We start from the raw sequence: 21559 nt of genomic DNA on the forward strand, positions 1-21559 counted from the left end.
CTGTCACGAGTTTCATTAGTTCATTTGATAACCATGCAGGCCTAAACCTTGAACAATATATCTTAATAGATATGAAACTTTTAGTAGCTTCCACGATTAATTCTTCGAATGCTTCCCACTTAGAATTTGCTGTTGGTAGCATCATCAGTTTAGACCACTGTACTCACCTTTACAGAAGCAGAAACCCTTTCTTTTACCCCTGATGATAATTATATCTTTAAGTAAATCCCACATCAGTACACTGTGATCACTGCCACCTAGTAGTTCCTTTATCTGCAAATTCTTAATACACGAATGATCACTGCTGATAACCAGATCAAGAGTATTTCCCTTTCTAGTTGCCTATCGAACATACTGCTGCAGAAAACAATTATCCAGGTGCCTCTGTAGCCAGGTGGGTAGGAGCAGCAGTGTGTAGCACCCACTTCCTGATTAGACCGGGGTTCGAGCCCATGACCACCAAATACGGAGGATACGGAAAGGTCAGGGAAGGACCACCGCACATCCCCGGGGCAATATGGCCTTAGTTGCTAATGCTCCTAAAAACCAAATAACAAAAAACAACAAAACAAACATCCAGCAAATCCACAAAAGTCTTATTAGTATGCAAGTGACCAACCCACAAGTTCCATTCAATATCTGGGAAGTTAAAATCCCCCATTATAAGATATTCTGATTTACTAGCCCACTGTATTTCTCTGTACAATTGTTCATTGTACTCAATCGAGTCATTAGGCCTATAACACACTCCTTATTTTTGCTTTCGCAGTGCTTATGTCACACCAAAACTGACTCAACAGTGCACTGTTCATCTATATCAACTGGATGCACTTCTTTTGATTTTATGTTTTACTTAATTAACAACATATCTCCTCCCTTCCTATCCTGTCTATCCTTTCTGTACACGTTGTACTCCCCAAATTCCAATTCTGCATTGTTTATATCTGTGCGACACCACGTCTCTGATATCCCAACAATATCTGTCTTTGATCCGCACCTCAAATTCATCAAATTTAAATACTATACTTCTAGCATTGGTATACATGCACCTATTCTTATTCTTAGTTACCCTAACACATCCCATATACCCACCTATTTCAGGATGACTGCCATCAGTCCCTGAAACCTCCAGCACCCCTTGCTCCAGGCCGCTGCTTATTCTAATAGAAGTAGTGCAAGAATCACCTTCCCCTCTGCCTTTTAATCTTTTAGTCTGAATCACCCCAAGCTAGCAGTTTTCCGACCGACCTAACACTGCCTCGATAGCATCAGCAAGTATTCTTGTACCCTTTCTATTTAAGTGTATCCCATCCCTGTAGAAGCAGTCTCTCCTGTTAACAAGCACAGACCACACTGAAAAAAATTGTACCCCTTGAGCCTTGCACAATCCTTCCAGGGCCGAATTGATTGACAAGGCTCTCATCAAGTAAAAAGCCTTGAATGGTTTGAGCATGCTCAGTGCTGATGGGATTCTTCCTCTTGCTCAGAATAATCGCCTGAGAGGGCATAAATTCAAATTGATGAAAGACAGTTGTAGGATAGATGTGCAGAAGTTTGCCTTTAGCCAGCGGGTGGTTTATTGCTAGAACAAACTTCCATCTATCATTGTAGGAGTTGATAGTTTAAATAGATTCAAAGCAGAACTAAACAAACATTTGAAGCGGGTGGATGGGTGAAATGAGAAAAAGGTTTTTTTTTTTTTTTTTTTTTTTTTTTGGCTGATGATATATGAGCTTGCTTTCTTGCATCACATGTCTTTATTAATGCTAATTCTAGAAAAATTCCTATATATCATTGACAAAAACTCCATGACCTGTTCTGGCAACCCGTCTGCACTGCTCATAGAAGTTGGATGATGAGTAGAGAAAGTTAGCAGTTATTAAAGGCAAAGGAATGGATTTCAATTTCAGAAAGGAGATTGACATTTTAAGGTGCTAGGTGGACTTTATCAATTGGAGCAAAAACTGAGAGAATGTGAATACATTAGAATTACAGTATAACTTTAAAGCTATAGGTCCAGAAGTCTTGAAATCGTATATATCTATACATTAAAAAAGTTTTCCTCCTAGTGATATTTATTCAAGCCAATGTATATACAAAATACAGCCGAACTTGGTTATAATGAGCATCAAGGGACTTAAAAAATTTCCTCGTTATAACCATTACTCACTATATCAATGATAGTGGAGTTGGGGAACCCCTGGGGCCACTAAACAATGAAAATTTTATATCCGTGATAAGTTAAATCTACCCCTATTTTTTGAATTCTCAATAACTTGATAAAAGGATAGATTCAAAAAACAAAAGAAATATTAGAAAGAAAAAAATAAGTATATACCTACCTATTATTTGCATTAATATGCTTGTATAAACTGCAATACACTTAATACTAGGGCTTCTTGATTAGACCGGGTTCGAGCCCATGACCACCAAATACGGAGGATGCGGAAAGGTCAGGGAATGACCACCGCATATCCCCCCCCCCCGGAGCAATATGGCCTTAGTTGCTAATGCTCGTAAAAAAAAAAAATCAAACTTAATACTAAACACAATTTATTTCTCTGTAATTAAAAACAATATTATTTAATAATAAATACAATTTCAATTAGTCGTAATTTAGAAATTTAAAATTGATGTTTGTTTTAAAGATTTCACTTTGATATTTCTTAAGTTTCCCTTAAAACACTTAGCACGTTAAAAGTCTCATTACTTGCCTCAAGTCTTTCAAAAGAAAAATTAATAATGTGTCCACCTTGAACTTGTGATATTGTCATCATACCATTATCATCACAATCATCATCTTTACCATTGTCTTTGTTGAGCACATCATCTACAATGTCACTTGCTGTTGGAAGACCACTAGTTAATAAGTTGTCATACTCGTGCAAATTCATCAGTGTTATATGTATTAAAACCTACAACATTGTTACGTAGCAACCATTCGGATAATGGTAATTTGTTTTCTTCATTTCCATCTTCTTCATCTACAATTGAAATTTCATTTGAATTTAATATCGATTTCTTGAAGCAATTCAATATGGTTGTCGAAGTAACATTCCATGCATCATTCAATAAATTTATAGCATCCAATACCGATATAGACTTGGTAAGTTTCTGTTCTCTTTGACCGATCAGATATAGAACTAGAAATCTTTTATAAAATCCTTTCAAACTCTTGATTACAGCTATGTCCATTGGTTGTAAAATTGATGTCGCATTGGAAGGCTTAATGTTGGGCAAATTTTGAATCTTGGGAAGTGCAGGACAGTTATCATCTAAAATTAAAGTATTTTTCTTCTTTTTGAATAGCTCCTTATTCCAGTCATTTACATATTCCCGAAAAATATCCGAAGTCATTCAAGCTTTCTTGTTTGCAGTGTAATTCACAGGAAGTTTCCCTACGTTTTTGAAACACCGAGGTTTTAACAATTTTCCGATGACAAACAGTTTATTTTTTTTTTTTATCAGTTCCTGTCATATTTGTGCATACGAGCACTGTCAAGCGAGCCTTTGATTTTTTCCACCAACACCTTTTTCCTCTTTGAATTTAAATATATTGTCAGGTGTCAAATTATAAAAAAGTCCTGTTTCGTCAGCATTGTAGTAGTAATAGAGGCATGTGATGCAAAAAGCAAGCATATGAGCTTATGTAGCATCAGCCAAAAAAAAAAAAAAAAAAAATCACACAGCCATTCCCTCTAAAAGTTTGTCCAGTTCCTCCTTGAATTTATTTAAGCTATCAACTTACACAATGACAGATAGAAGTTTGTTCCAGCAATTAACGACTCGCTTTGCTAAAGGCAATTTTTCCGCACATCTATTCTACAACTGTCTTTCCTCAATTTGAATTTATGCCCCCTCAGGTTTGTAATCTGAGCAAGCGGAAGAATACCATCAGAATTCAGTGTGCTCGACCCATTCAAGGCCTCATACACCTCTAATGAGATCACCTCACAGGTGCCTAGTCTCCAGCCACTGCAATTTGCAGAACTTAAGCCTTTCTTGGTAAGCGGACCTCTTTGTTCGCCTCACCAATCTTGTTGCCCTTCTCTGTACACACCCAAGCAACTCAACATCCTTCCTAAAATGAAGCCTCCAGAACTGTACACAGTACTCGAGGCCTGACTATTGCCTTATACAAAGGGATAATCACCTCCTTTTAACTGCTAGCAAAATTCCTGTATATCATTGACAATACCCTGAGACCTGCTCTGGCAGTCTGTCTGCATTGCTCAGAAAACTTCATATCCGATTGCACAATCACTCCCAGGTCTTTTTCATTTTCTACCACCCTAAGTATTGTACCACATGGTTGGTACTATACTTAGTTGGTTGCTCTGGAGTTACTTCAACCCATATGCAGTACTTTGCATTTGTCAATGATAAACTTCAGTTGCCACTTCTCAGCCCATCTGCCCAAATTTTCTTGATTCTGTTGCAGTAGTACAACTGTTGTAGATGTCTTCGTCATTGAAATCTTTCCTGATTTCTGCCCAAACATGGTAAATCCATTCATTTGCCGTTACTGGATCTGCCGAGTGAGATTCTCTACTAATTTTTGCATAAATGATGTTATATCAGTTTTTAAATCGATCCAGCCAACTGGTGTTACACACAAGCCTTGTCCATACTCCAACATTTTTTTTTTGCTTTCAATAAAACAAAAGCTTGAAGTTATTCAAAAGTTTGAAAACGGTGTATCCATTAAATCTCTAATGAACCATAATAATGATGGTGACCAAACCATACAACACACTAAAAAATAAAGGGAAGCATTGTATTGAACACGCGAGTGGTGCATGGTTAAGATTTTTTCGTTTTTTTTATCTCTCGCCATACTTTTTACATTGGTTGCTGAACATTTTTTGATACAGTAAGTCCAAGACTTATGTAGCTTCGGACTTACGTTACGTTAGACAGAATACGAGAAGCGGTGAAAGGATTGGCACCAATGAAGTAACTATAATAACCAAGGCTACGAAACACATATCAGTTTCCAAGGAAGTTTCCTGCGTCCAAGGAAGCTCTTATAATTATGGCTAAGGGTTTGCTTACTTCCTTTGCTACCTCCTTTAATATAACTGGATAGATCCTGTCCACCCCAGGTGCCTTCCTTATGTTTAACTTCAACAATTTCTCCTCCACTTTGCTCTCAGTTATTATAAAATCACTTAGCTCCCTGTTAGAGTTTGATAAACTTCAGGCATTTCCCTCATTGAATAACTCTTCATGTGTGAATGTAGATGCAAAATACTCATTCAGTTTATCAGCTACCTGAGCATGATCATCAATAGTCAACCCATCTATGTTAAGTGGTCCAATCTGATTCATCCCTTTCCTTCCAGAGTTTACATAAATAGAGAACTCTTTGCATCCTTTGCCAAAGAGAAATCTTTGGCAAAAGAGAAATATTTGGCTTATAACACACACTTATTCTGCCTTTGCCTGCCTAACCTCCTTTGTGACTTGATTACAAATAATTTATATGCATATAATTTATATGCATCCCGTACATTTTTCTTCTCTGCCACAAGCCTCATTAATTCATCTAACATCCATTTAGGCCCGAACCTCGGACAGTATTTCTTAGTAGCCACCAAGATTAAGTCGCTGAAGGCTTCCCATTTAGAATTCAACATGTTAACATCATCAGTTGATCCCACTGTACAGAATTTAAAAATATTCTGAGACCTCTGTAGTCAACTTTACGAAAGCAAAAGCCCTTCCCTTTAGCCTTGATGGTAGTTACATCTTTAAGTAATTCCCATATCAGTACATTGTGATCACTGTCACCCAGTGATTCCTTTATCTGCAAATTCTTAATGCATGAATAATCACTGCTGATAATCAGATCAAGAGTATTACTCCCTCTGGTTGCCCTTCGAACATGTTGCTGAAGAAAACAATAAATCCACAAAAGTGTTGCTAGCTTGTGAGTGACCAATCCACAAGTTCCAGTCACTATCTGGAAAGTTAAATCTCCCATTACAAGATATTCTGATTTACTAGCCCACTCTATTTCTCTGCACAGTTGTTTATTATACTCATCAGAGTCGTTATGCCTATAACACACTCCTACTCTCATTTTCCCTTTCCCAGTTTTTATGTCACACCAAACAGACTGAACATTACACTGTCCACCTATGTCAACTGGATGCACTTGCTTGGATTTTGTTTCTTAACTAACAGCATCCCTTCCTACCCTGTCTATCCTTTCTGTACACATTGTAGTCCCCAAATTCCAATTCTGTATTGTTTATATCTGTGTGACACCATGTCTCTGATATCCCAACATGTCTGTGATGCTTTGATCAGCACTTCAAATTTATTTACTATACTTCTGGCATTGGTTTACAAGCAAGTATACATGCACCTGTTCTTACTCTTAGTTACCCTAACACATCCCATATATCCACCTGTGTCACGATGATTGCCATCATTCCATGAAACCCCCAGCACCCCTTGCTCCTGGCCGCTGCTAATTCTAATAGAAGTAGTGCAAGAATCACCTTCACCTCTGCCTGCAGCTACTTTTAACCTTTTAGTCTATGAATCCCCAAGCTAGCAGTTTTCAGACCCACCTACATTGCTTCAATAGCATCAGCAAATATTCTTGCACCCTTTCTATTTGAGTGTATCCCATCCCCATAGAAGCAGTTTCTCCTGCTAGTAAGCACAGACCACGCTGAAAAAAAATTCTACTCCTGAGTCTCGCACAATCTCTCTAGGGCTGAACTGATTGACAAGGTTCTCATCATATACTCCATCCTATCGTGGTTGGGCAGAATTGCAGATACCTTCAAATTTAACCCTAACTCGTGACTTTTTTCCAGCACTAACCTGTACTTGTTAAGTAAATCTGCAGATCTGTTACTTTTAAGGTCATTATTAGTGCCAACATGTACAACAACATCACCTTTTGTGCCCTTAAAAGATGACATCTGCCCTACAACGTCATCAAATTTTGCCCCTGCAGACACCCTGGTCATGTATTAGACAGTGAAGTACAAGTATGAAGTTGGTGAACGTTATGGAGCCAGTTGTCTTGCAATGCGTCCCACGTATGCATGCTATAGTATCAACTGGAAGTGTCTAATTCTGCCCAGTAACCCATTTGTGTTCCTTCCATTTAACATTTTTTGTATATTATTATTTTGTATATAGTTGAACTTGGTTATAACGAGCACAAAAATAAGGAAATCATAGCTGCAACGAGCAAAAAGCCATGATGATTTTGATTTACACATATTCCCATACAATTGCTCATTGTTATAACGCACGTACCACACGGAGTTGCCTCCTTAGCCAAGTGGGCAGGAGCAGGAGTGCAGTAGCACACGCTCTTTGAGTAGACCGGGGTTCAAGCCCCTGACTGCTTAATACGGTCGATCTGCCAACCCGCACTGGACCAGTGTGGCAGATTATGGTCCATTTCCCTCAGCATGAATTGTTGAGGAGGCTTCCATCCTGCAGTGGGTTGATAATGGCTACACTTTACTTTTTTTACTTTTTACCACACGGATACCGAAAAAAAACCAATTCTTGAATGGACGAAAATGAAAAGGGCGACTTAGCTTTATGACTGGATTAGCAGCCGGTTTATGACCCTGTTCTTCCGGGGATGGCGGCTATACAATAGTTCATTGGCATTCCGCTTGTCGCATTACCCTATTTACAGATTTTCTTGTATTCTGAACCATAAAGTTATTTCTAAAAATTGTGGAAATGGGACTTCTAAGAACTTTGTATGTAGATCACTTTATCATTTTAAAGTAAAATCAGAAATGAACCCTTTCTTTGGAAACATGTCTACTAACAAAAGAAAGTGGCTCTCAATTCGCGAAAAAGTTTAAATTATTTGTGAGTTAGTTATTGTGTTTGCCCATGATTTTTGCGATTTCTTAAAAAAAAAAAAAAAAAAACCCCAACATCCCTGACATAAATAACGAAACAAAATTTGTCCTTTTGCGGTGCGACGAAACACAACAATCGCCATGACTTACTAAACAAACTAAACTAAAGATAATAGGTACACTAATTTCCCAATGATGACCTATAACGGTGCTTTGTGTCGATTATTTACGACTTGCAAAACATCTGTTTATCCTTATTCCAGTTATTACTTGAATTTTATGATTTCTGGTTTATTTTTATTTATTTATTTTTTTTTTATTTGGAGTCTTGGAGTGTCCCGATTAATCTACTTCCCGGTAAATCGAGAGTCTGCTGCACATGGAAAACTGCTGTACAAATTATAGCAGAGATTATCCCTTTGTATAAGTTACGGCATTAAGGAGAAATTGCTGCAATGGATAAAGGAATAGTTGAGTAGGAGACGACTGAGAGTGGTAATAAATGAACACTGCTCTACGTGGATTAATGTTATTAGTGGAGTCCCCCAGGGTTCGGTGCTGGACCCATTGTTATTTTGTGTATTTATCGATGAATGTATATCAGGCTTAATGTCCAAGTTTGCAGATGTACAAAAGTTGGCAGGGTTGTTAATGACACTAAAGACAGATGGGCTGAGAAAGTGGCAACTGAAGTTTAACATTGACAGATGCAAAGTACTGCATGTGGGTAGCAGTAACCCAAGAGAAACATACCAACTGTGTGGTACTGCACTCAGGTAGGTGGACAATGAAAAAGACCTGGGGGTAATTATGCAGTCAGATATGAAGTTTTCTGAGCAGTGCAGATAGTCTGCCAGAGCAGGTCGTGGAGTTTTGTCAATGATATATAGGAATTTTGCTAGCAGAGATAAGGAGGTGATTAACCCTTTGTATAAGGCAGTGTTCAGGCCACACCTTGAGTTTGCGTACAGGTCTGGAGGCAGCATTTTAGAAAGGACGTACAGTTGCTAGAAGGAATACAGAGAAGTGTAACAAGATTGGTGAGAGGAACAAAGAGGTGTGCTTATGAAGAAAGGCTTAAGTTCTGGAAGTTGTAGCATCTGGAGACTAGACACCTGCGAGGTGATCTGATTGAGGTGTTTAAAGCCTTGAATGGTTTGAGCAGGCTCAATGCTGACGGGATACTTCCACTTGCTCAGGCTAAGAACTTGAGGGAGCATAGGTTCAAATTGAGGAAAGACAGTTGTAAAATAGATGTGCGGAAGTTTTCCTTTAGGCAGCGGGTAATTGATAGTTTAATAAATTTAAGGCCGAACTAAAGAAACATTTGGAGTGACCGGATAGGTGAAATGAGGTGGCTTTTTTTTTTTTTTTTTTGGCTGATACTGTATAAGCTTGCTTTCTTTCATCATATGCCTCGACTAATGCTAATGCCATGCCCGGAATGATTTGATGTTCCATTGTAACATTTTTGTATATTAATGTCAGCCGATGAAAGGACCCATCGTCCTGATTATAGTTAGTAAATATTTTAGTCCTGCTCTTTCGGATGCAACAGTATTCCTCATGTATTATGGAACTCTAAGCAAAAGGCCTTTTCCTAAGTGACCTATGTAAATCATTCTCACTAACAGAAGATATATATTGTGAATGACGTTACTGTCCCGAACAAGGTAAACGTTGGAAGTGATCACTGGATGGTAAGATGCACACTTGATATAGCTGTAATAAAAGAAAGGAAAAAAACTGACTTGAGGAAATAATACGAAGGTCTTTGAGATAACAGAAGAGGAGAAAAGGCAGTATGTACTGGAACAGAAGAACAAGTTTGAGCTTCTGCAGACTGCTCAGGACCAAGATATCAACAAGGTATATTACAACTTTCTGAAAGTGATAAAGCCCAAGAAACCTATAAGTAAAAAGAAAACCAAAGAATAACAAATGAAGTGCAAGATAAAAACTGACAAGGAGAAAATTGAGTATACTGAGTTATACAAAGCCATTAGAAAGAGACTCAGAGAGGACATAAGAAGATTTAACATAAGAAAATTAGAACAAGTATTAAGGGAACACAAAAGGACTTAAATCAGCAGCCATGAGCAGTAATACAGAAAGATAAATGATACTGAAACTGAAGAATAGCAATGGTGTACTTATAAATAGCGGATAAATGAACAGTAATAGAGAAAGACAAATGATACTGAAACTGAAGAATAGCGAACGTGTACTTATAAATAGCAGAGAAGGCATTATTCAAATGGCAGCAGACTACTATAGATGGCGCCTCCGTAGCCAGGTGGGAAGGAGTAGCAGTGCGTAGCACACGCTTCTTGATTAGACCGGGGTTGAGTCCGTCACCACCAAATATGGAGGATGCAGAAAGGTCAGGGAATGACCACCGCATATCCTGGAGCAATATGGCCTTAGTTGCTAATGCACCTAAAAACTAAATAACTAACTACTATAGAGAATTATACAAGGAGCGAGGAGATGATGCCAGCAGTGGAGAAGATGGACCGCAAATTAGTAACACATATGACATAACCAATATCCTTCCTGATGTGCTAGAACATGTGTTGAAGAAAATGAAGAATCAGAAAGTCTTGGGGAAGATGAAGTTACTGTAGAGTTGTTAAAATTGGGAGGAAGAGATGTGACACAAAAACTGGCAAGACTCTTCACAAAATGCATTAAAAAAAAGGTGTGATGCCTAAGGAGAGGAATAATGCAATCGTAGTTCTGCTGCATAAGAAAGGAGATAAATCAGAAATTGGAAATTATAGACCAATTAGCTTGTTATCTCCACATCTACAAGTTGTTCCAAGGGTCATTAATAATAGATTAGAAAGAATACTTGATGAGAATTAACCAAAACAGCAAGCTGGCTTTAGGACAGGATTCTCAACTGTGGATCACCTTCATGTAATATCACAGCTAATGGAGAAAGCAAATGAATATAAAACACCATTATGCCTGGCATTTGTGGATTATGAAAAGGCATTTGACTCCATACGGCATAAGGCAATTTTTCGGGCACTGGAAAGACAAGGCATAGATACCCAATATATTATGATTTTGAAGAAAATATATGAGAACACTACCTCCTTTGTTAGACTAGACAAAGACAGTACCAAATTAATATTGGGAAAGGAGTTTGATAAGGAGAGACAATATTTCCGAAGTTGTTTACTGCTGTGCTTGAGGAAGCTTTCAGAAGATTAGATGGTCACAGAAAGGAGTCAATATGAATGGAGAGTACCTAAACCATTTACGATTTGCAGATGACATTGTGGTCATAAGCCACGATCCCAAAGAATTAGAGGAAAATCTTCATCAGTTATGCAGAGTTGGTAAGGATTTTGGACTAAAGATGAATATGGCTAAAACAAAAGTAATGATTAACAAGTATGCCACAGAAAGGGATATAATGATTGAAGGAGCAGTAATTGAAAAGGTGGAGTATATACTTATCTGGGACAAGTCATTAGCTGTAATAATGATAAATGGCTGGAAGTCACGAGAAGAATAAATTTTGGATGGATAGCATTAGGAAATAGTCACATACTGAGGAGCAATATCCCAATTTGTCTGAAATGTTAAAAAATGAACCAATGTATACTCCCCACCATGACTTAGGGAAGTGAAACTTGGGCACTCACCAAAAGAATGGAAGAGAAGCTGAGAACAACACGGTGAAGAATGGAATGAATTATATTGGGAATCAGACTGTTAGATAAGAAGAGAAGCACATGGATTAGGCAGCAAACTCAGGTAAAATGGTCTTGGGCAGGACATATAGTGTGAAGATAAGATGGCCGATGGACTAAGAAAATAACTGAATGGTACCTAAGAGGAGCTAGAAGAAAACCTGGAAGACAATGATGGAGATTGAAAGATGAAATTCATGAATTTGTGGGTAGCAAATGGATGGCCATTACACAAAACAGAAGGAACTGGAAAGTTGCTGAAGAGGCCTTCATCCTGCAGTGGATTGAAAATGGCAGATGATGATGAATGCTAATGCCACGCCCGGAATCATTTAATGTTCCATTGTAACGTTTTTTGTATATTAATGTCAGCTGATGAAGGGACCCATCGTCCTGATATAGTTTGTATATATTTTAGTCTTGCTCTTTCCGATGCAACAGTATTCCTCATGCATTATGGAACCCTAAGCAAAAGGCCTTTTTTTAAGTCACCTATGTGAATGCAGGTAAATAATTTCATAGTGATATTTATTCAACCTTGAGAATGCTGCATGGTGGGAGGGTAAGGTACCCAATGGGAGAAGGGGGTGCAGGTCACGTGGTACAAGTGGGTGGGGCAATTACATTACTACAAATGCACAGGTAAATAATTACATAGTTCATTTCCTGATTAGATATCGATCAGTGCGTTTCGACAGGTGTGTCTTTTATGTAGAAAAGATTTGACTTAATCCGTGATACCACTACACTTTATGTAGAAATGCGTGTGCGGTGGTTGATGATCCTGTAATGTACTCTGGTGTGCAGGGATGAAGCCCCCTAGTATAGATTAAGAAAATATAGTGTGAGTAGGATTCCAATATGAATGAATAATGAACTAGCCAGTTTAATAAAGCAGAAAAAGATGGCATCAAAAGTTATGGATCAATAAAATGTACTGAAGCCTATAACATCTACGAATTGATCTGTAAAAATGCCATGGAAAATATCAGGCTAGCAAAGGCAGATTGTGAGAAATCTCTGGCTAAGAAGATCAAAAAAACGGGGACAAGGAGTTATTTCTCATGTGTGAATACTAAGAGGGAAAAGGGCGAATCAGACTGGACCCTTGCATAATAGATGATGCTGGAGAGTTATAGATAACTCTGCTTATGTTGCTGATGAATTGAACAGATATTTTGTTCTGATATTTACAGAAGAAAGATCATTCACAGTGAGCAGAAATTCTCTGAGTGAAGCTGAGCAAAGCATGAAATTAGCACTATTGAAATTTCAGATTAATTATTAGAAATACTTTCAAATCCTAAAGCAAAATAAAAGGATCAGTACTGGACCACTCTTGATTTTTGGCTTTCTTAAATGACATGGATGAAGGGATAGCTTCAGGACAACTTAGACTTGCAGAGATGGTCAGCAAAATGGCAGCTAAGGTTTAGTGTAGCAAAATGGAAGTTCTTACAGTTGGAGAATAGCAACCCCAAAATAACTTACACACTTGGTTGGGTTGAACTAAAAACAGTAGAGGAAGAAAGAGATTTAGGAGGTATGATACGGTTGGATATAAAGTTCTCCAAGCAGTATAGACAAGGCAGCAAGGAGGGCAGTGATCTGGGCCGTTTTAATGCATGGGTGCACCCGGTGGACACCAGAGACTTCGGCCTACTGGGGGCCTCATTTGTTGATTTTAAATAATTTTTTTAAAAGACCCTCTGTGATGGAGCATAGTTCCAGTAGCTTTTGTAATGCATAGGGTTAGGAATGTGGCTAAGAGAGACCCAGAAAAAAATTAAAACAAAATTTAAACTGAATAGGGGCCACATTTGGAAATTCACCATGGGGCCTGAGAGGTCTTAAAATGGCCCTGGCATGATTTATCAAATTACATGTATTTGCTTTTACAGATAGAGAGGTCATAATACCACTGTACAAAGCAGTTGTGAGACCACACTTGGAACACTGTGTCCAGGTATGGAGACCTAAAAAAAGATATCAAGCTTCATGAAAAGGTCCCAAAGACAGGCAACATGCCTGGTGAGATTGGCAAAGATATCCGTATGAAGAAAAACTTCAGATATGTATTCTGCAGTGCTTGCAAACAAGACACCTTAGTGAAAGTAAAATCAATGAGAGCAAATTTTTCACTGTTAACTGATTTCAGAACTAGGGGCCATAAATTTAAATTCTTGGGGGGGGGGGGGCTTTAGACTGGATTGTAGGAAGTTTTCTCTTAGTAAGTGAGTTGTTAATTGTAGGAATAACTTGCCTCCATGGGTGGTTGAACCCTGACAGCTTAGGTAAATTCAGAACTCAGCTGGATAGATATGTACATGAGGTGATAGTCAAGATTGGTGATTCATTACTATTATTTAATTTTTATTTATTTATTTTTTTGGCTGTTGCAGCAAATGTTCAGGGTTTCTCTATATGTGTTTTTTTTTTTTTTTTTTATACAGTGCATCAGCTTCTGTGGCCATAATGCACCTCCCAAAGTTTTTGCATTTTACTCTGATCCAAGCCCGAGGTGGGATTCGAACCTGCGACCTTTGGGTTGCCAGACAGGCACTTGACCCACCTGGCTAGCCCGGTCGGCATCTCTATATAAGTTGATATTAAATAGTAATATTAACACTAATTACAATTTACATAATTTGCCTTTCATAGTTTGAAATTTTTTTGCACTATATGCAGTTTTTCACTGCCTTCTCTTATTCTTCTCTATTCAGTTTCTGGTGTTCCATACAGTAACCGGCACCTCCGTAGCCAGGTGGGCAGGATCAGCAGTGCATAGCACATGCTTCTTGATTAGACCAGGGTTCGAGCCCGTGAGCCATCAAATACGGAGGATGCGGAAAGGTCAGGGAAAATGACCACTGCATATCCCCGGAGCAATATGGCCTTAGTTGCTAATGCTCCTAAAAACCAAAACAACAACAACAGTCCATACAGTAAACCCCCCCCCCCAAGTCTCCTGAAAAAAAAAAATACAAAAAGTTACATATACTGAGTATAATATTGTTGGGAAGATATATTACTTGTAATTCATTCTCGCCCACAGCTGCTGGGTGAACAGTATTTGTACACATAGCTAAAACAAAAAAAAAAAAACCTTGTGTAGTGTCTGTCAGATACTAAACAGTTAACTCTCATAATACTAGTAAAACAAAACATGTGACACTGTACCATCATTTAGACAAAACCAGCTGGAAATGATATATGGAAAGATTTTATTTATTCCCATATTAAGGGAAAAAAAAAAAAAAAAAAAAAAGCCAAGAAAAGAAAAGTGCTGTCAGCTACCACATGATAATGAGTTAAATGATTAGGTTCAAGAACTTATCATTCATTATTTTGAAATTTATAAGCTTTTGGGGACTATTTTCATTCTGTATTCAGTGAAAAGCTCTTCAATTTTTAATAAAATATTTGATTTACATGAATAGTTAAATTAATAGAACATGCTTATCCCCCCCAAAAAAAAAAAATCTAAACCTCCTAAAAGCTTCATCATCCATTTCACAAATATTGATGATCTCGTTTTCAATCTCAGTGATGTCCATTCCTACCTAGTCTGCCAAGCTTCTCTTATATTATCCTGTCTTTTATTGGCAGGATCTCTGTTATTGGTCGCCTCAACCACTATTCATTTCATTTGCCCTAATCACTTTTATTCCTTTTCAGAGACTTCCTAATCTGGAATAACCTCTTTTTGATTCTCCTCTGGCTTAAAATCCCAACTCCATTCTGTCAAATTCATCTATTACCTCTATCATTATCTCAGCTGTGACTACCTTTCTTGGCACCTCCGTAGCCAGGTGGGAAGGAGCAGCAGTGCGTAGCACACGCTTCTTGATTAGACCGGGGTTCGAGCCCGTCACCACCAAATACGGAGGATGTGGAAAGGTCAGGGAATGAAAACCGCATATTCCCGGAGCAATATGGCCTTAGTTGCTAATGCTCCTAAAAACCAAAATAACTAACTAACTAACTAAAATAACTACCTTTCTTTGAAACTTGACTTTCTCCAATCTAACTTTCTTAATAATCAGGTAATTTTTTTTTTGGTGATTTTAACGTTCACAACTCCAGCTGGTCAAGATGCTTAGGCTCTTACAGTTACTAATACCTAGTACAACTTGTTCATTTAACTGATAGAATACTATTATTATTATTATTATTATTAGCCATATGGTACAAGGAAGCCTGAGGCTTCCTTGTACCATTTCCTTGTACCATTCAAAAATTTCCCGAGTTACCCCCGTGTGTGTGTGTGTGTGTGTGTGTGTGTGTGTGTGTGTGTGTGTGTGTGAGAGAGAGAGAGAGAGAGAGAGAGAGAGAGAGAGAGAGAGAGAGGGGCATCACCAAGAAAGAGAAGAATGATGATATCCAGCTCAGGACCCTGGGGTTACTAAGCAATTCTAATCACACACTCAACACTCTTGATCTTCCTCACCAGCAGCCCTTCAAAGCACACAGTGTGATTTTCTGGGTACCATACCTCAGATCATAACTTGGTGTGGCCTCTTTTCCACAGGAGTTTCTCACCTTGTCGTTCTCAATCTTGTCATTTGACATTACAAGAATGCAAATTGGGATGATCTTCAATCATTTTGTCCCTTTCTGGGATTACTGTTTTAAATCTTCTGATCCTAATGCTTACTCTGAGCTTGTCAGTGAAATTATTCTAGTGGGAATGAAATCCTTTATTCTTCATTCCAGCATAAAATCTTGTCCTTTATCTAAACTTTAGTTTTCTGATAAATATGTAAAGATTTAAAGATGAGAATGTTGCATATTGGCTTATATCCAAATCTGCAGCTTGATTTTCTGCCCACAGTAAAGCCCATAACGATTGCAAGACAATTATCAATCAATCTAAACTCAGTATTTTGCAGGTGAAGAGTAGAAAACTTGTTATGATTGCTGTTGGTCACAATTCCTGTCCATTTGCACTTCCATCCACGTTACAACCGGATGGTTCTATTGCATCCTTGAATGGAACAAAGGGTTGCTCTTACGAAGAAAGGCTTAAGTTTTGCAAATCTGGAGACTAGGCATCAGTGAGGTGATCTGATAGAGGTGTATAAGGCTTTGAATGGCTTGAGCATGCTCAATGCCAATGGGATTCTTCTTGCTCAGAATAATCACCTGATAGGGCATAAATTCAAATTGAGGAAGGATGGATGTCGGATAGATGTGCGGAAATTTGCCTTTAGCCAGCGGTCAGTTGGTTTGTGGAATAGACTTCCATCACTTGTTGTTGAAGTTGATAGCCTAAACAAATTTAAGGCTCAGCTGGACAGGTATTTCGAACGAACGGAGGGGTGAAAGGGGAGTAGTGGTTGTGTTTTTTTTTTTTTTTTTTTTTTTTTTTTTTGGCTGATGCTGAATAAGCTTGCTTTCTTGCATCATATGCCTTTACTAATGCTAAAGATAAGGCTGATGTTGGCATCTTACTTTTCTTCTAAACTTGTATTGATGACCTTGGCAAATCACCTCCTACCATATTCTACTCATTGTCTCCCATGGTCCTCCAACAGAAGAGTATTAGAGGAACTCTGAACAATCATGAGGCCAAGAAAATTCAAGATCCTGATCTCATTTTTCACTTATTCTCAAAACCTGTGCTTCTCAGCTGGCCACTGTTTTGTAAAGTCTTCTTACATTGTTTTATTCCACTGGTGTTGTTTTTCCTTTTTCATTGAAATTTCCTCATATCCAGCCAGGTAAAGTATGCAAATTCCTTCCATCCAATTATCATTCCATTGCACCTTTACTCAAAGGAAATGGGAAAATCCAAATGCCAACTCTAAAAGTATCTTAGCCTTCCATCTTTCCAATGATTTCAGTAATTGCCAATATGAATTCTGTTAGTGTGAATCTACTGGTGGTATAGTGGCTTATGATACTCATCTTTGGACAATTTTGATGAAAATGTTTGGTGAAACAAGCAGTTGTTCTTGACATTTCTAAGGCTTTTGATTGTGTTTGGCATAAAGGTATTCTAAACAAACTCCCTTTTATGGACTGCCATCAACTGTTTTTTTTTTTTTTGCAATTAGACAGCTACTTACTGCAGGTGAGTTAGATGGCTCTTTTTTCCTCTAACCACAACTAATGCCTTTGTTCTCCATGGTTCAGTTCTTTCTCCCACTCTTTTCCTCTTGTATATTAATGACCTCCTGCCACTGAATGGAAATCCTATCCATAGCTGATGATAGCACATTACATCTCACTTTTCAGTTTGAGAAATTTTACACCAAACAAACAGCATCAATTTCTTTAACATCCACCACCAGTACCTTAAATTCCAATCTCCTAGTAATTTTCTAATGGCACAAAGTAAACTTAGCTGACTTCATGCCTTCCAAAACTCAGTCCTGTTTCTTACAAAAAAGACATCTACTGCTCCTATGCTCATTTTTTCTGACACTCAGATTTCTAGACAAGATCACATATTTCTATTAGGATTACCCTGACTTCTAATCTCTCTTGGCATAAGCATATCACAAATATTGCTTCCTCTGCATCAGAAACATTGGATTTCTTTTTCACTCACAAATCTGCCCTACCATGGAATATTGTGCTCCTACCTTGAGTGGTGCCCCAAAACTTCTCTCAAGCTTTTAGACTTCATTTAGAAGATAGCAGTCAGGTTAATTAATGATCCATCTCTTACAAAATCTCCCCACCCTCTGTCTCTTGGACATTAATTTTACATTTTTGTCTTAATTTAATTTTACAGTTTCTGCTGCATGCCTTTTCTATTGGTACTTCCATGGGCGCTGTTCTGAATTTGCATCTGTAATTCCTCCACTCTCTCTCCAAACCCATGCATCAGTCAGCAACCATTCACTTTTCAATTCCAAACTCACAGAACACTCTTTCTTTTCCTCATTATCCCTTCAGTTTTCTGGAACAATTTTCTTTCACGTGTATTTCCTGAATACTACAATCTACAGAAATTCAAGATCAACAAGTATCATCTGTCTTCCCAGCATTCAGCCCCAGATGCACAGTACTAAATACTGTACATCTAGATACTATAGTACTGTACCTTTTGTGTTTGGAGTTTTACTTTAAAGAAAAAAAAAAGAAAAAAAAACTTGCTTTTTAATAGGCATTAACCATTTCTCAGTCAACCCTGATAAGACAGTAGAAGATAAATTTCCTTGCAAAAATTAGAAATTCCACAACTGTTGATTTTTAAATAAATAAACAAATAATCTTTATTCCCATCACAGCAAATTGCCAGGGGCTTGCACATTAAATTTTTTGTTTCATTTTTCATTTTTAGGCATTTCAGGAATTACAGGCCAAAATGATAGATACGTCAGCCAAGCTAAAGATGGGTGATATTCAAGTAGAGAATCTGAAAAGAAGTATCCAGCATACTCGCATCACAGAATCTGAAATATCTGGTGTACCTTCTGATATTAGGATGTATCAAGGAGTTGGAAGGATGTGAGTTTATCATGATCATCCAAATCTGCTATACCAGTGAGTTTACAGATCAGTTATTCTGAACTGTCAGTCACTGTTTTCCTCTATGTTATCATATTTCTTGTTAGGTCTTCAAGCTCTAGCCAGAGTAAGCTCTCTTTGTCATTTTCATCATCTATCTGCCTTCCTCTTGGTCTGTCTCTAAGCTTATTATTATTCATTTTTCCTTTAAATATTTGTTTAGCTAATCTTCCTTCTTCCTTTCTGCATGCCTGTACCATCTTAATGCTAGTTGAGCTTAATAGAAAATGAATACTATGTGAACTTAAATCAACATTGTTGTGTGAGTGTTAGCCTAACCATAGTGGCTTTTTTGTTTTTATGTACAAATTGTTCAGAATCTTATAAGGATGTATGATTGAAAATTATCGTGCACCTTTGTTTCCAAATTCTCTAAAAACAACCAGTACTTTTTAATTTTTTACAAAGGTTCAAGCTCCACTTGACTGATATGATATTGGACAAAAAGAAAATTGGAGACCTTAGACAATGTGTTAATATGGCTCTTTCCTGGCTGTCTGGTTTATTTTCCAATGTTTCTTTTAGATTCATTGGAAATTATATGATTAAATTTATTTATGCTTTTCTTTAGACTGATTTGTATTCTCACTGTAGTAGCCATGACATTGTTATATCCTATCCATGCTCATTATTATTGAGTTCAGCTATGTGTGCATGCATACATACTGACTGATCTGTCATTGAATTTGATAAATGTTTATTTTCTTTTAGGTTTATTTTGACAGATAGTGCAGAAATAAAATCTAGTCTTCAGAATAAAGTTAAAACTTCAGAAGAAAAGATAAAAAATTTGGAGGTATAGCGTTTGTTTTTATTTGGTATTTCTTAGTAAAAATTCTTAAAAATATTTCTTGCTATTACTGTAGTGCAGTAATGGACCTATTTGTATATAAGGACCATATTTAAACCCTTTTAAGGTTAGTGTGGACCATCACTGTACATTAATATATTTATGCACATCCTGTTAACAGTAGATAACATTGTGATGATTTGTTTTTTGTTTGGTTGTGAAGAAATTAATATTGTTATTATAGCTATAGAGGGGCTTAGAGGGGAACAGGTATCCTGTGTGTTATCAGATACTCAGCCTAAAACACTGATGGATCCAATATCTCTCTATTACAGAAGATTTAGAAGTCCGGTTGGCCTGCCTCCCCAAAATCCACTCATGCACACCTTCTCGATGGTAAGCCCTGTTACGTCACTTAGGTGGCAACGAACGTGTAGAGTGGTTCTCTTCAAGACGCCTGGTCAGCGTGAAGAGGAAAAGACCAAACCCTCCAGCATATGACAGCACGACAAAACAAATGGCCCTCAGTCCACAGCAGCTTTCACTCTCCCTCTTACAGCAGCGAGAGGATCAGAGGGTGCTAAGAATCCCTGGGTAAGACCAGGCTGCCATGCACGGAAACTGAACTTGGCCTGTTATAATGTAAGATCACTCATCGGCGAAGACAGGATATTAGAGCTAAAAAAGGAATTAGAAAATGTGAATTGGAATATCATCGGTTTGGCCAAAACAAGAAGAAGAAATTAATCACTTATAAGTTTATCAAGTGGAAATTTGCTGTACACCAATGGAAACAGTGAAAGGAGTGAAGGTGGAGTTGGGTTTCTGGTCCATAAAGATTTTAAAAACAACATTTTGGAATTCAAAAGTACATCACCAAGGGTGTCAAGACTAATACTCAAGATTTCTAAGAGGTACAAGCTAAGAATTATAATGATTTATGCACCAACATCGAGCCATGATGATGAAGAGGTTGAAGAAATGTACACCAAAATTGAGTCTTCTAGATGAGCAGAAAACCCATTACACTATTATTATGGGGGACTTCAATACTAAGGTTGGAAAAAGGCAAAACAGCGCAGAAAGGGAAACTATAGGAAATTTTGGAATTGGTGAAAGAAATGAAAGAGGTGAAAGAGTTGTGGAATTTGCAGAATCTCAAGGACTGTCAGTAATGAACACTTTTTTCAGGAAAAGGGTGAACAGAAAGTGGACATGGAAGAGTCCAAATGGATTAACTACTAATGAAATCGACTTCATCCTCACTAACAGAAGATATATTGTGAATGATGTTACCGTCCTGAATAAGGTAAATGTTGGAAGTGATCACAGAATGGTAAGATGTACACTTGATATAGATGTAGGAAAGAAAAGGAAAAAACTGACTCGAGTAAATAATACAAAGGTCTTTGAGATAACAGAAAAAAGAGAAAAAGCAGTATGTACTGGAACTTAAGAACAAGTTTGAGCTTCTGCAGACTGCTCAGGACCAAGATATCGACGAGGAATATTACAACTTTCTGAAAGCGATAAAGCCCAAGAAACCTATAGGGGAAAAGAAATCCAAAGAAGAAAAAATTAGTCAAGAAACACTTGTCATGATGAACTGAAGACGACAAATGAAAAGCAAGAAAAAACACTGACAGGGAGAAAATTGAGTATACTGAGTTATGCAAAGCCATTAGAAA

At 37.7% G+C, this 21559-nt stretch overlaps 1 protein-coding gene across 1 annotated transcript in view; it reads left to right on the plus strand.

Moving 5' to 3' along the window:
• Pfdn1 (prefoldin subunit 1) overlaps window positions 1-21559 on the plus strand; it is a 49630-nt gene that overhangs the window by 19785 nt on the left and 8286 nt on the right. Inside the window, exons 2-3 of the mRNA XM_090377454.1 lie at window positions 18855-19021; window positions 19793-19877. Coding sequence (XP_090233580.1) covers window positions 18855-19021; window positions 19793-19877 — 252 coding nt within the window. The remainder of the gene's footprint in view (window positions 1-18854; window positions 19022-19792; window positions 19878-21559) is intronic.

The sequence above is a fragment of the Mastigoproctus giganteus genome, chromosome 7, assembly GCF_048544385.1.
Source record: "Mastigoproctus giganteus isolate SK-2022 chromosome 7, ASM4854438v1, whole genome shotgun sequence".
Taxonomy (NCBI): Eukaryota; Metazoa; Arthropoda; class Arachnida; order Uropygi; family Thelyphonidae; genus Mastigoproctus; species Mastigoproctus giganteus.